The sequence below is a fragment of the Alternaria arbusti genome, assembly GCF_024043155.1.
Source record: "Alternaria arbusti strain BMP 1465 chromosome Unknown scaffold_1, whole genome shotgun sequence".
Taxonomy (NCBI): domain Eukaryota; kingdom Fungi; phylum Ascomycota; class Dothideomycetes; order Pleosporales; family Pleosporaceae; genus Alternaria; species Alternaria arbusti.
Genome location: NW_026249941.1, coordinates 2,807,188 through 2,820,321, shown reverse-complemented (window position 1 = coordinate 2,820,321; position 13,134 = coordinate 2,807,188). Strand labels below are relative to the sequence as shown.

The window sequence follows — 13,134 nt, the reverse complement described above, 5'->3', positions numbered from 1 at the left end:
CGGGCGTGCTTGCTGTGTGAAGTTTCTACGCTAGCTACCCGCATTCTGGGGAAGCAGTCGCACACAGCATATAATCCCCCGTTCCTTCTCCTTGCTGAAGATCCTCACCTTGCTTTCGCTCACAATCATCAACTGCTTCAGACTTTCCATCACACTCAGTACGGCAATCTCCATTACATCCAGCAACCAAGCACCAAGTCGCAGACATGAAGGCTACCACCATCATCGCCACTCTCCTCTTCGGAACAACCATGGCCGCCCCTGGAGCTGTAAATTCTAATCCCCATGTACCATCATCCTGTTTGAGACTATTACTGACAGTCACTTCCCAAAGATCTCCCTCAAGCGCTCCTTCATCGAGGCCGACACTGGCGTTGATGGCGGCGGTGCCACAGTCGCCGATACTCTCACGGCATGTGTCGAGTGTCCATGCAACGTAAGTTGTCTCCTCTGCTATCTATCGCAGAACCAACAACACTGTACCTGGCTGATAAATATGCGTCTAGGGGTTCTACGGTGGCTGCACATGTGTCGTCAACGGCTGCTGTCTCAAGCAGAACTGCACTTGGCCTCGTTCTTGAGGTGTGCTTTGTCACCACAAGACAAGAATGGACGTATCCTGAGTGGGGTCTTCTGGGGTGCAAGCATGTAGATGTATAAGGGATGGATGTACGACTTCACGGCAAATGACAGGATTCAAGGATCATGGATATACGTCTCAAACTATATGACTAGGCAGTGACAATGCCTGAGACTCAATCAAGAAGATGTTTCCAATTTCGTTGTCCACTCGTCTCGTAACAATGGAGTGATGCAAACAGCAGTACCCACCAACATGCTCAAGACGGTATACTGCCTGAGGCCATCGTGAAAAGAAATGACAGCTAGACCAAAGACTGGACAACGATTGCTAGGGCGCTGACCACGGCCGTTGTCTAAGCCTTCCAGCCACCCTCAGGCACCTCGACATGGCCGTCATCATCACAGCAGCATCCCCCCGAGACGCATTCACAAGCGCCAGTAAAGCCCTGGAGGCGCCGTCAGTGAATCTTGATAATACTCCATGCGCCGCCCTTGCAGAGGAAAAGGCCGACGATGAGGAGACTTACTCCACATGGACACTCGATACAGGCAACTTGCACAGTACCCTCGACGTCATCGTTGTCGCGGACTGCGATGGTCTTGAAGGAGCGGTTGAGGGAGACCTGGTAGGATAGTGTCAATGAAGTCTTTAGGGTGAAGGTATAGAGAGGCGTACAGCTCCAGGAGCGGCTAGGACAGTGGCAGTATAGAGCAAGGTGCTGATGAAGAGAGCGAACTTCATTTTAACTTGGTGATTCGAGCGGAAGTAAATTGGTGTACTCGGTGGTCGTTTGGGAGGTGCTTAGAAGAGTCGAGGGGGTCAGAGTTGTCGCTTTATGGGAGACAAAATTGGGGCGGAATGGTCAAGTGAATTCACTGGGTGGTCTCACTCAGCTTTCTCTCTCTGCATCGCTACCAATGAAGCATATTTTTTGCCTTCGTGCAGGACCCAAACTGTGGCCAAATATCGATTTCCTTCTCAACTTATCCTCATGGAATGGTCAAGAAACATGGCGTGGCCGGTGGAGTGTCGCGTCTTCCTGTCAGTGGCTGGCTAAAAAAAAGTGAAAGTCGACTACGCCCCACGCCGTCATCCATTGTCTCTCCTCGCCGCTAGGTCAGAGTAACGATAATCCTACGAATGACCCGGTCTGACAACAAAGGGCCAAGACACAGGTAGCCGAGTCTTTGAGCATAGCTGTGCTGATGTGGCTCTCTCTTGTCGACCTCGGGAGAGGGAAAGTAGCCATGCAGCCACATGATGTTCTTCCCTATATGGCATTGTTGATTTGCCCATACTGAAAGCTTACGCAGTGGATAGGTACTCGTTGGATGCGATCGACGGTAGCCAAGAAGAAGGACGTGTATATGTGCGTATTATGCGCCCGAGTTGCGCTGCGCCGTGTTGGTGCCTTGGCTTCGCCGTGGGGTCTGAGACAACCCGTCAGCACACAAGGCTGCGAGATACGACTAGTATAAGCCAGATGTTTGGACCGAGAGATTCGTACTGAAAATGTCAATGAGCGTTGATGAAGTGCGAATTTGTCGTCAGGCGGATGATAGGGAGTGCGTCATCGCCCCGCTTTTGTTAGTCGCGTCCCTGACGCGCCCCTACCCGTATGCGGACGCGACTGCGCTTGCCAATCCTCATCCATCTTCATCTCAAATCACTTCTGCCAACTCAGACACTCGATAGCTTCTACTAGAGACGCAGCGCTGCATTTTCCTGCTGCATGCGAAGCGTTGTACAAGCTATTCCCCAGTTTTATCTTTCCGCCGAGCCTTCGATGCGCTCTACCTGGTTACGAGACTACTTTGAATAGTCTCAGGCAATACCTCGAGGACAACGACTGCTTCGTCTTTATGAATTGCTTACCATGGTTGACACTATTCTCGCGCGGGATGCGGCTTGTAGACGAAGACAATCGTCATTGTCATTCTTCTCGAATTTCCAACATGCTATAGAGCAAAGTTCACCCGCTTCAGGTCTACGGAAGTCGTGGTGAAGTCGGAACGAACTCAGTAAGCTATCTTGCACCATCAATTCCTGTCCCTGGTTCTCGTGGTGAAGCTGGGAAATTGTCTCATATACTCTGCCCTTTTCACTTTGTTCGATCCTTGTCGCAGCTTTGTCGTGGTGAATTCGATGAATTGTCTCGCATACTGCGATTTCACTTTCTTGAATCCTCGTCGCCGCTTTCAACATGTCCCCTCACCGACCGCGCAACGACTTTTGTCCCAGCCACAGGAACACCAGAATGAGCGCTCCGATACTCCCCGTTTATCCGCAATGGGTTGCGCAGACCCTCACACCCTACCTGCGCTACGCCTTCAAGCACTTGTTGCGTGACGATCTCGACATAGAGCCGTACGTCCAGCGAGCGTTCGAGACCTCTAGCTTCCAGCCCGTAAGTTCCCTCATTTGTTCACTTTGACCGCCGTCGGGGTGCTGATCCATTTCAGAAATCCTCTATCGATGGCGACGATCTCTTTTTTGAGCGCGTGTTCTTCGCGATCGAACGTAGACACCAAGGCCTCCCAGCCGAGCTTAATGGACTCACGGATAACCTGCAGCCTCTGGCGAGGTTTCTCATCCGGCGGGCGCAGCTAAAGGGACCCTACGAGCTGCTGCATCGCAATGCGCAGCCTAGTGAATCATGGAAGAAGTACGAGAGTGTACGGCTCACGCAGATTGCGGCCGAAAACGCGAGAGGTATGTACGCGCTTTCATCAGATTTGCTACCACCCCGCCACAAGCACAACGCTCTTCACCCCATTTAAGCCCTACATCCAATCCACACTGTTCACAGTTCCGCCCGTTCATCTCGGTAATGCCATATATACACCGAAGATTCCTACGCTGTCCAAGTTTCAACTGCTTCACAGGCCGTAGACTCTCTTTTGCAGCGAACTCTTAGCTTAATTGTGGATACTTACATGCACATCAGTGCCAAACTATACCCCTTCATCTGTGGATAATCCACCAGGAACTTCAACTTTCGCGATGACGGCAAGACCATCCACGAACCACGATATCGACCCTCGTTTGCTATACGCAAACCCGGGCGACTTCACTGAACCTGGGCTCTCAGGAACCTTGACTATTCCTGAGTTGCAGCACTATCAACGTCGAAACCAAGAGATCGAGGCATTCTGGGCAAGAAGACAGGGTCAGCTTCCCAATCAGCAGCAAGGACTTGGACTACAACACCCGTCACCCGGCTCTCAAGGTTCTCTACAAGGTCGTCAACACGAAGTGATGTCGCCAATTGGGCAGAGACAGTTCAGTGACACTGTGAACGGCCCAGGATTGTCGTACGCACCGCGTCCGGCTCTTCAGCAGCATCATTTTCCGGACTACTTACAGCAGGTCGGACAGCAGCGGAGTATGGGTCCATCCCAGCTTCCAACCCCTGCACCAACTCCTACGGCGCAGATGTATACACCGGCTCAGTCCATCCAGCAGTACTCCCCACAACTGGGTTCTTACCAGCCTGCGGGTAATCCATCTTTAGCACAGACGCAATACTTCCAGCCACGCCAGGCGCTCGCGGCGCCAGAGCTCAAGATTAAGCAACACAGCTTCCCTATTGCGCCTCGATCGCAGCCCGCGCAGTCCGGAAATACTGCCAACCGTCGTCGCAATACTCAGCCTGGCCTCCCGACTCTTGCTAGACCTGCTGGCATCTCCAAGTCCGTTCCCCAACCCCTCGCAACTACTGCCACACCAGACTGGACCGACACAGCTCAGCTTGCAGCTAGCATGCCGGCTTTCAAAAGTCTCCCGAAAGCAGAGAAGGTGGCCCGAATTCTGGAGATCAACAGGGCTATCAAGGCCAAGAACCCTACTACGCTCACAGCGATGGATCAGTTCCTTCTTGACCATGGTGTCGCTAAAGAAGACGTCACTGCAGTGGGAGTAGTAGGCCCCGATGGTAACATAGTGAAGCCAACAGGTCAACAAGCGATAACCATTCCGGCTCCTGGCTATCCAACTCATCCGGGTGTGCAGGCTACTCCACCGGGTATGCCAGCCTTCGCGCATCATCCAGGCTATTCGAACATTACGAGTTCGTTCCCTCAACCGTCCTATAACCCACCAACAAAATCTGCACCGGCCAGCAAGCGAGGGAGGAAGAAGAAGGAGAAGAAGTGAGACAAGCTGGAACAGCACGTGAGCTGAACTGCTATGAGGATACTGATGTTTGTTTCCTAAATCACTTTGTCACTTGATTGGAGCCTACATAGTGCTTGCTTTTACGACGGTACGTTTCCGGGTTGTGACGCGCGAGTTCATACTGGAGGGCTGTTGGCTTGGGCACGCTTCCACGCTTCCACGCTTCCACGCAAAGTATAGCTAAACAAGGTTGATGAAACAAATTGCAAGATATATTACTGATTGCGATATTGAACGTAACTATCTGTGAGCCGCATCTATCTAGCATAAGCCCTCAACTCAGGCTCAGCGTACATCTTTTGTGGGTACGTCAACAGCAGTACACCAGCCACAGGAATGAGCCCTTCAGTAGCCAATACATCGTCAAGGTCGAGACCCTGAGCGGCGTAGGTACTGCAAACGCTCTTGACATCAATGCGATCCACATTACCCGGTCCATCGTGCGTAAGCGCATCAACGATAAGCGCGTAGGTCAGAGGGTTGAATAGAACGCCGGCATGACCGTAGAGGGAGCCACCTAGCTGCCCAAAGCACACTTTCTGTACCTCGTTGTTCGAGACGCCAACATTGCGCGCGTCTTTGATGAAAGCGGAGGCGATGGTGCCTTGTTGGGGCTCGACAACCTCGTCAAAGAGGCCAGAGTAGAAGGTTGTTGTGGGTACGTATGCGCTGTCGCCTCCGTCGCGCCTGAGCGACGCAACAAAATCGGAGGTAGCCTCTTGCTGGATAACAGAGGGATCACAGGGAAGGAGCGCGATGTCGCTGTTCGGTGTCAAGCAGATCGCGTTCGCGATGACAGTGCCCTTGAAGTCTGGAGACACGGGAAGGAAATCCTTGACAACCTTGCGGGTTGATGGCCAGTACTTCAACACCCACTGTGTGTCCAGACCACCCTGGGACCAAGATATGACGGCGATGTTCTCCTTGTTGGCGCGTGAGACGGCACTGATGTAGTTGATGGCGTAGGCAACGTATTCCGAGTTGGTTTGCGCGTCCGCAAGCATAGCGCCGGGGATGTTGAGCCATACAGGGTCAGCATAGCTCTTGCCATTCAACAACTTCCTGAGGTTGCTGGCAAAGTTTGTGCCTCCGTAAGCACCAGTTCCGGGTACAAAGATCACTGGGCGCTTCTCGCCGTAGGTGAAGCTAGGTGGGATGAAGAGTGCTTTTCGGAGTGCTGACTCGGAAAGTGTGTATGGCGCATCAGCAGCATCCTTCTTCGGGTAGATACCGGAGGTGGCTGGGTTATTGTTGTTGATGCTGTTCTCGCCGAAGGGCAGACCGCCGGTGAAAGCGGCCTTTAGCGTGTCGTCAAGGACAAGGCCACCGGCTATCTGGGTCGCTACTGCGGCGAAAAAGTCCGTTCGCGTGGTCGGGCTCGCCCAGATTTGGGAGTGCCTTGCGACTGCCTCTTCGATGTTCGTTGGGCGCGAAGTAGGCTGAAGTTGCTGAAGGATGTCGAGAACCTTTGGGGCATCGCCGTCCTTGACTGCTTGGTCACATTGGCCGAGAAGGCCACCAACGAGGGAGGTCAACCCAGATGTGAGTTTGCTGAGCAGTTGACGCTCATCCAGACCCTGGACTGCATCGACGGCCGGTGCAGGTGCTGCAATTGGTGCAGGTGCCGCAGCTGGCGATGGTGCGGGTGCTGCGAGCGACGCAGGGAGAACGCTCAGAAGAGCTAGCGATTGGATGGAGAGACGCATGTTGACAATTGCTGGACCTTGGTACAAGAAGCAAGCACGACCAAAAGATGAGGAGATGCAGGGCCCTGGTCGATCAAGATAAGCAAGCATACGACCCTTCTTTAACCATTCTTACACCACGAGTCGTGAAGCTCAAGATCGTCATCCAGCCCAAACGTTGCATCGCAGTCTAGCACGAAATGTTTACATTGTCACCGCTCTAGCGTCGCCGACCAGGTGGAACAGTCGCGGAAGCGCATCTTGGTATATATCGATCTGCATAGGCCTTGTAGATCTTGCACTACGTAAGTCATTAGCGTACGGGACCGACTGTGATCATGATCCCTCCCCTGAGTAGATCAAGAGCTGCTTTACTTGATCCGGTTCGAAGACTATCGAATGCGGCAGTTGAGCGCCACTGACATCGCGAACCCACTTTCCGCTTAGGTTCGGATTGACGCATGGCTTTGGCGCATTCGGCATTCCATCCACGCGAACGAACCTTCTGCACGTGTTAAAGATGCATTAAAGTGATGATGGTTGAGCAAGGAATGCCTGAACATTGGCCGGTGGAGAGTGCATGGAGGGAAGAGGAGTTGCGCCCATAGCCAAGTGAGCGGACTGGGTGGTGGAGATGCGATTGGCCGAGTCTTGCCAGCACACCTGGGCAACCACCTGGGCAGTCTCTTAACCTGACCACGCTCGACCTCGGCTCAGCATCTCGCCAAGATATCGGCGATGAAGTTTGCGTGCTGTGGAGACACATGCAATTCTTCTCAAGGACGAGGAATTCTGTCCGCCAGATGGGTCTTATTGACGTTGATAAAATGTCCGTGGGCCCACACTCCGCACACAAGCGCGGCCCAAACACCCGGTCAGCCCTGCGGAAATTATTCCCGTACTTCTTCTTTTTCAACCCGCACAATATCTCTTTCCGGTGCCTGAACCACTGGATGTATGTTTCAGGCTGATGCTAGCGTTCTAAACAGGAACAAACTTGCTGTTCGTTCCCAAGACTTCTAGTCCCAGTTAATCTGTGGCTAGTAGCACCACTACTACTGCGTCGACATCTCGAAACTTACTGAACCGCAAACTACCACAACTACCCCGCTACAAATACAAGCATCTGGTCGCGACTCTCCCACCTTTTCTCTTTCCCCCTCACTTCTGCGTGTTCCATGGTGACTGATTTGACGAGCTGCTCGGAGTTGTTGAAGCCGTGGGCTATCACTGAGTTCCCTCGGCTCGTCTGGGTGTGTAAACTAGCAATGTCGCAACACGAGTTTATTTGAAGGTGTCTGTATGGTCAGTTGTATAGGATCATGCCATGCCTGCAGTGAGAAGGGCCTCGGGACCTCGGAAGTCGAACGGCCGTGAGCTCCATCAAAGTCTTGGATAGAAACATAATAGCAGCTTATGCCCTCCATTCAAAGACGCAGGTCCATCGTACAAGAACCATCAGCCAAGATATCAGAGAGGATTGTTGTTGATGCAATCTGCTCGTTCTGCGATGCGGAGAACATCCCGTGTTGGTGCTAAAAACGCGTGACGTCATTTTAAACCAGGCATGTTGGTAGCGTGATTCACAGCCGTCCCGGGACGCACCCGTGGACGCGACATCTACTTCAGCGTCCCATCTTTTGGACGACACCGTGCTCGCTCCATGAGTTTTTATCACGCGCATGCGATTGATGTCTCTTTTTTTTCCACGTTGAAGAAGCCTGTCGCAATGCCACCCAGACATCTAAATGATGCCTACCGGCTTGGAGAAGCCATGAATCAGCTCGCGGAAGAGCTCGCATAGCTGCGACGGGGAAGTAATACTTTTAAGCAGCATGCGATGTATCGGCGACATGGTAATGTCTGCAACCGTCTGCGTCATGATGTACCTGCCAATCATATTCTGATTGTCGCAGTCTTGGTAGTCACGCCCACAGGAACCGTAGCTACTACGCTCAAAGCGTCTTCTATGGCCCAGGCACAGACCCATCGCGACCTTTCACGTTGTACGTCGCACATCGACCCTACAAACGCACGCCCTCCCTATTCCTAATGTACCTTGCTTTATCATCGTGCAGGGCCGACACGATCTCCCATCTGGACCCTAATGAGTAGCTCGTTCTTTCAGTTACCGCTGCCTACAGCTCCTTCTACCCTACACCAGGCCCAACGGCACGATGCTGCTCTTGACATTCTCAACACATGCACCCTTCCGCAGCTATTGGATCTCGATGGCAGACCCACATTCGTGCTCAACATGGACGAATATTCGAAGGGGTGTCGAAATCCGATACGACCGATCTTTTGCAATGCAGCACTCCGAGAGCAACACCAGCTTTTGGAGAAGGTAATTGGCACTTCGCCAAGCCATGGCGATTCCCTGGATGGGGGAGCAACACATGATGAGTTTCGAATATGGACGACAATCCTCAGCCGATTCAACGACTCCCGGGATATATTTCCCATCACCATCGAGTTTGAGAACTTTTTATGGCTTGGTGTTTCGATTTTTCCCAATTGGCGAATCATTAGCGCACACAAGCTTTTCCAGAATGAAGATATCCCTGAAGGGGATCCGCTGAGCGCATCAGCACCGCGACTTGAGAAAGAGGGGCACGGCGACCTCACTGCCGACGTAGCGAAGAGTTTAGCTTCTGCAGAGGCAATACCGACGCGGGAGATCGTTGAGGATGTGCAACAACCTAAATTTCCGATTGTCTCCCTCGGCCAAGACCGTGACAAAAATGGCTCCTCGAGCATCTCAGCGATCACTTTGTCTACACCTGACTCGTCCGTACCCGACTGGACAGCACCGAACCCCAGAGGTGTTCTCTCGGATCATCTACAGTTTGTAAGGGGCATCGACTGGGCAAACACACCATTGGGAGCTATGAACAGATGGTCGATCCAGTTCCGAGAGATCATCTGCTTAGTCATGCGCAACCCTCATCCATCTTCTGTCTTCTGGGGCGAGGACCTGACCATGCTTTACAATGAGGCCTATCGAGACGACGTGACGGGCGACAAACATCCGGCTTTGATGGGAACCGGTTTCTCAGGCCCCTTCGGTGAAATGTGGCACGCGGTTGGTCCTGTAATTCGCGAATGTGCTCGGACAGGCCATGCGCAGCTAAACCACAACCAGCCGCTACCCATCATGCGTTACGGTTACATGGAAGAGTCTTTCTTTACTTGGTCTTTTGTCAGTATTGATGCCCTCGATTTGGCCCCATGAATACATCTAACAGATGGACAGGTTCCGGTCTTTGGTGGAACAGAGCGGGTCTTGGGGTGTGAGTAACACTGCGAAACGTTGCCGTACCGCCTATCAGCGAGACTCAGTGGGCTTGAGCCAAAGATACTGGAACTGCTGACTGAGATGCGAACTGTAGTCTATCTCAATGCTTTTGATACCACGGTTGAGTCGATCAGCAGTAGAAGAATGTGGTTACTGCGATCCCTCGGGGAGCGTATGAACGCCACACGTACTGTCAGTAAGTGAATATGGACGATCCTTCATGTGACTGACGCTAATCGCGCACCCACATTTCAGAAGAATTCTGGATAAGAGTGCTGGAGGGCCTGAATCACAACGAATACGACGTACCCTTTGCGCTTCTTTATACCGTTACCGAGGCAGACGACATTGAGAATGGTTCCTCGCATTCAGATGCAACGCCAACGTCTGTCAAGTCATGCGTGTTCGAAGGATCTATCGGCGTGCCGAGAGGGCATGCAGTGTCTCCCGACAAATTCAGCTTCAAGAACTACGATGGTATCTTGACACCTGCTTTTCGAGCAGCTACCCAGACCCTGGAGCCCAGGATGTTGAGCATCAAAGACCATACGCTTCCACAGCCACTGTTAGACATCATCGAATGGCGCGGCTACAAGGATCCTTGTAGAGAGGCCATAGTTCTACCTCTACGACCAACCAATGCAGACAACGTGTGTGCCTTGTTACTAATAGGCATCAATCCACGAAGGGCTTATGATCATGAGTACAGGTCTTTCATCGCCATGCTCAATAGACAGATCGCCACGTCGTTGGCGTCAGTACTACTTTTCGAAGGTGAAGTGCGGCAAAGCAAAGAAGTCGCTGAGATGGCTACCCTACAAAGAGAACAGATGTCTCGACAGCTCCAACTTCAGACCGGACGAATGCGCCGAATGACCGAACTATCGCCCATGGGCATGTACCTATTCAATCCGGATGGACTTTTATTGGAGGCGAACGAGAAATACTACGAGATGACAGGTGTCTCACCTACAGGAACCAAACTACCTTGGACTATTGAGATGATGGTGGGTGAGAGCAAGCAAGTGGCACAAGACATGTGGAACTGTACGCGATATTGCCATGCCAGTCGCATGTTTCCAGCGCTAACCACGAAGTTTAACATTCAGATATGATAACTCACCATAAGCCAGCAAGTCGTGAGCTACAATTCGCCAATTCGACATTCCAGCCCCGAGATATCGACGGTTCACTAATCGAATATTGGGTCCTCTCTGCTAGTCAGCCAGAGCTAAGCCCCGATGGTGAGCTGATCAGCATCATGGGCTCGCTCACGGACATTTCGCATTTGAAGTGGGCGCAGGGTCTGCAAGAACGAAGACTACGAGAGGCAGAAGAGGCGAAGCGTCAACAAAACGAATTCATCGACATCACGTCGCACGAGATGAGAAGTAGCGATATCCCTCCCTATGCAGATTGCATTCGAAATGTCTACTGACGCGTTTATCAACATCTAGACCCGCTTTCCGCGATCTTGATATGTGCCGACGATATCAAAGATACTCTGACGCACTATAAATTCTCATGCACTGGCGATCAAAAAATGGCCCAGGACTGTATCGAGGCTGCTGAAAACATCGCTCTTTGTGTTCAGCATCAAAAGTCGATCGTCGACGATATTCTCACGGTCTCAAAGCTGGACTCGAATCTTCTCCGCATCACTCCAATTCCAGCGCAGCCTATCATCGTTGTACAGCGGTCTATGGCAATGTTGGTAGCCTGTAGTCGAATATGTACGAAAGCTGGGCTGACATCATCCTAACAGGTTCCGTCCTGAAATACAAGCCAAGAACATCGACTTCAAGTTCGTTCCGCATCAGAGTATCCGAGATCTCGAAATTGACTGGGTCATTCTTGATCCAAGTCGACTCCTTCAAATCATCGTCAACCTTATTACCAATGCCATCAAGTTCACTATGGACGCACCAGTTCGCTCGATCACAGTTCATGTCTGTGCTCATGCGGAATCGCCAGACTTTGGCGTACCAGAAGGATTCCAATGTAAGTAGCTGCATTAGTCGAATATCCTGAAGGTGAAGCGCTAATTCTATGCGCCCGCCGTTAGTTGTTCCGCCAAGACAAATCGTGAGCGAATTCGGAAACGGCGAGGGTTGGGGCTCAGGCTCGTTCGTCTATCTTCGGTTCAATGTCCAGGACACTGGATGCGGTTTGTCGCCTCAGCAGATATCGCTGCTATTTGAGAAGTTTGCGCAAGCTGTGAGTAGACGCCAACCCCTAATCACTGCGAAAATTAGGCTGACGAAATGCTCAATTTGAAGTCCCCACGAACGCATATGCAATACGGAGGTAGCGGTCTCGGACTCTTCATCTCGCGTCAACTTGCCGAGCTTCACGGCGGTCAAATCGGAGTCTCGTCACAAGCTGGCGTCGGCAGTACTTTCGGGTTCTACTTGAAATGCAAACGCATGATTGCAAAAAAGCCTACGATCTCAACGGACACAGTGAAGCACGCTCTAGACGCCGAACACGCGGCATCTTCGCGCAAAATCAGCGCCGCAGCTGCGAACCAGAACTCCACCGCGCCCGCTGCCACGCCTAAGGAAGTTGAGACCCCGGTACAAGCACAGATTCCCCAGCCCACAAACGACAAGAAAGACGAAGAAGAAGATGACCGACTTCACGTTCTTGTCGTCGAAGACAATCTAGTCAACCAAAAGGTACTGGTGAAACAGCTCACAAAAGCTGGCTGCGTCACACATACCGCCGACAACGGCGTCTGGGCATTGAAGCAGCTCGCGAAATCGAAATTTTGCAATGCTGATGGTATGCCACTCACCATCATTCTCATGGACTGCGAGATGCCCGAGATGGACGGCCTCACCTGCTGCAGGAAGATACGAGAGATGGAGGAACGGAAAGAGATTACGAAGCATGTGCCAATCATTGCGGTCACCGCGAATATTCGAGGGGGGCAGATGGATGACGCAAAGGAAGCGGGTATGGATGATGTTGTTGGAAAGCCGTTCAGAATTCCGGATCTCTTGGCCAAGATGAAGGCCTTGTTGAAGAAGCTAGAGGACTAAAATGATACATCTTTCCTAATACAAATCCTTGAAGCATAGGTAGTCCTGGACAGTCACCGTCAACCCTATATCTCATACTACAAGGTCTTTGATGTGGGACGAGGTCGTATGCAGTCAGTGGACCAATACCATCGCCAACAAATTTTTCGATGCTGGCTGTGGTGGCGCTGAGTATGGCGACACGCCCAATACTCAGAACATCTTCACCAGTTATCGATAAACTTGTAGAACGTCGAGGCTATATAAACCACCCATGTTGTTCCCGCCGTACGACTACGGTCGAGGTCGTCCAAAGATGCTTGACGTTTGCAAACACCCCGATGGACTCGATCAACCAGCTGTCATAGC

General features: G+C 51.9%; 4 protein-coding genes across 4 annotated transcripts; 3 read left to right on the top strand and 1 right to left on the bottom strand.

The window, feature by feature from the left end:
* Positions 1 to 2,840: 2,840 nt before the first annotated feature.
* On the top strand, positions 2,841 to 3,295 carry J4E86_001028 (uncharacterized protein; the record flags this gene model as incomplete). The annotated part of the gene is made up of 2 exons (XM_051441600.1): positions 2,841 to 2,990; positions 3,046 to 3,295. Coding segments are annotated over 2 exons (400 nt in total), but the record flags the coding sequence as incomplete, so codon positions are not given.
* A 1,721-nt stretch (positions 3,296 to 5,016) lies between these two features.
* J4E86_001027 (uncharacterized protein) lies at positions 5,017 to 6,465 on the bottom strand (the record flags this gene model as incomplete). The annotated part of the gene is made up of 1 exon (XM_051441599.1): positions 5,017 to 6,465. The coding sequence occupies one exon, from the start codon at positions 6,463 to 6,465 to the stop codon at positions 5,017 to 5,019; it is 1,449 nt and encodes a 482-aa protein (XP_051307770.1).
* Positions 6,466 to 9,886: 3,421 nt separating this feature from the next.
* J4E86_001026 (uncharacterized protein) lies at positions 9,887 to 11,180 on the top strand (the record flags this gene model as incomplete). The annotated part of the gene is made up of 3 exons (XM_051441598.1): positions 9,887 to 9,938; positions 9,998 to 10,789; positions 10,876 to 11,180. 3 exons carry the CDS (start codon positions 9,887 to 9,889, stop codon positions 11,178 to 11,180), a joined length of 1,149 nt encoding a protein of 382 aa, XP_051307769.1.
* A 105-nt stretch (positions 11,181 to 11,285) lies between these two features.
* On the top strand, positions 11,286 to 12,786 carry J4E86_001025 (uncharacterized protein; the record flags this gene model as incomplete). The annotated part of the gene is made up of 4 exons (XM_051441597.1): positions 11,286 to 11,452; positions 11,508 to 11,743; positions 11,808 to 11,959; positions 11,998 to 12,786. 4 exons carry the CDS (start codon positions 11,286 to 11,288, stop codon positions 12,784 to 12,786), a joined length of 1,344 nt encoding a protein of 447 aa, XP_051307768.1.
* Between the last annotated feature and the right edge of the window lie 348 nt (positions 12,787 to 13,134).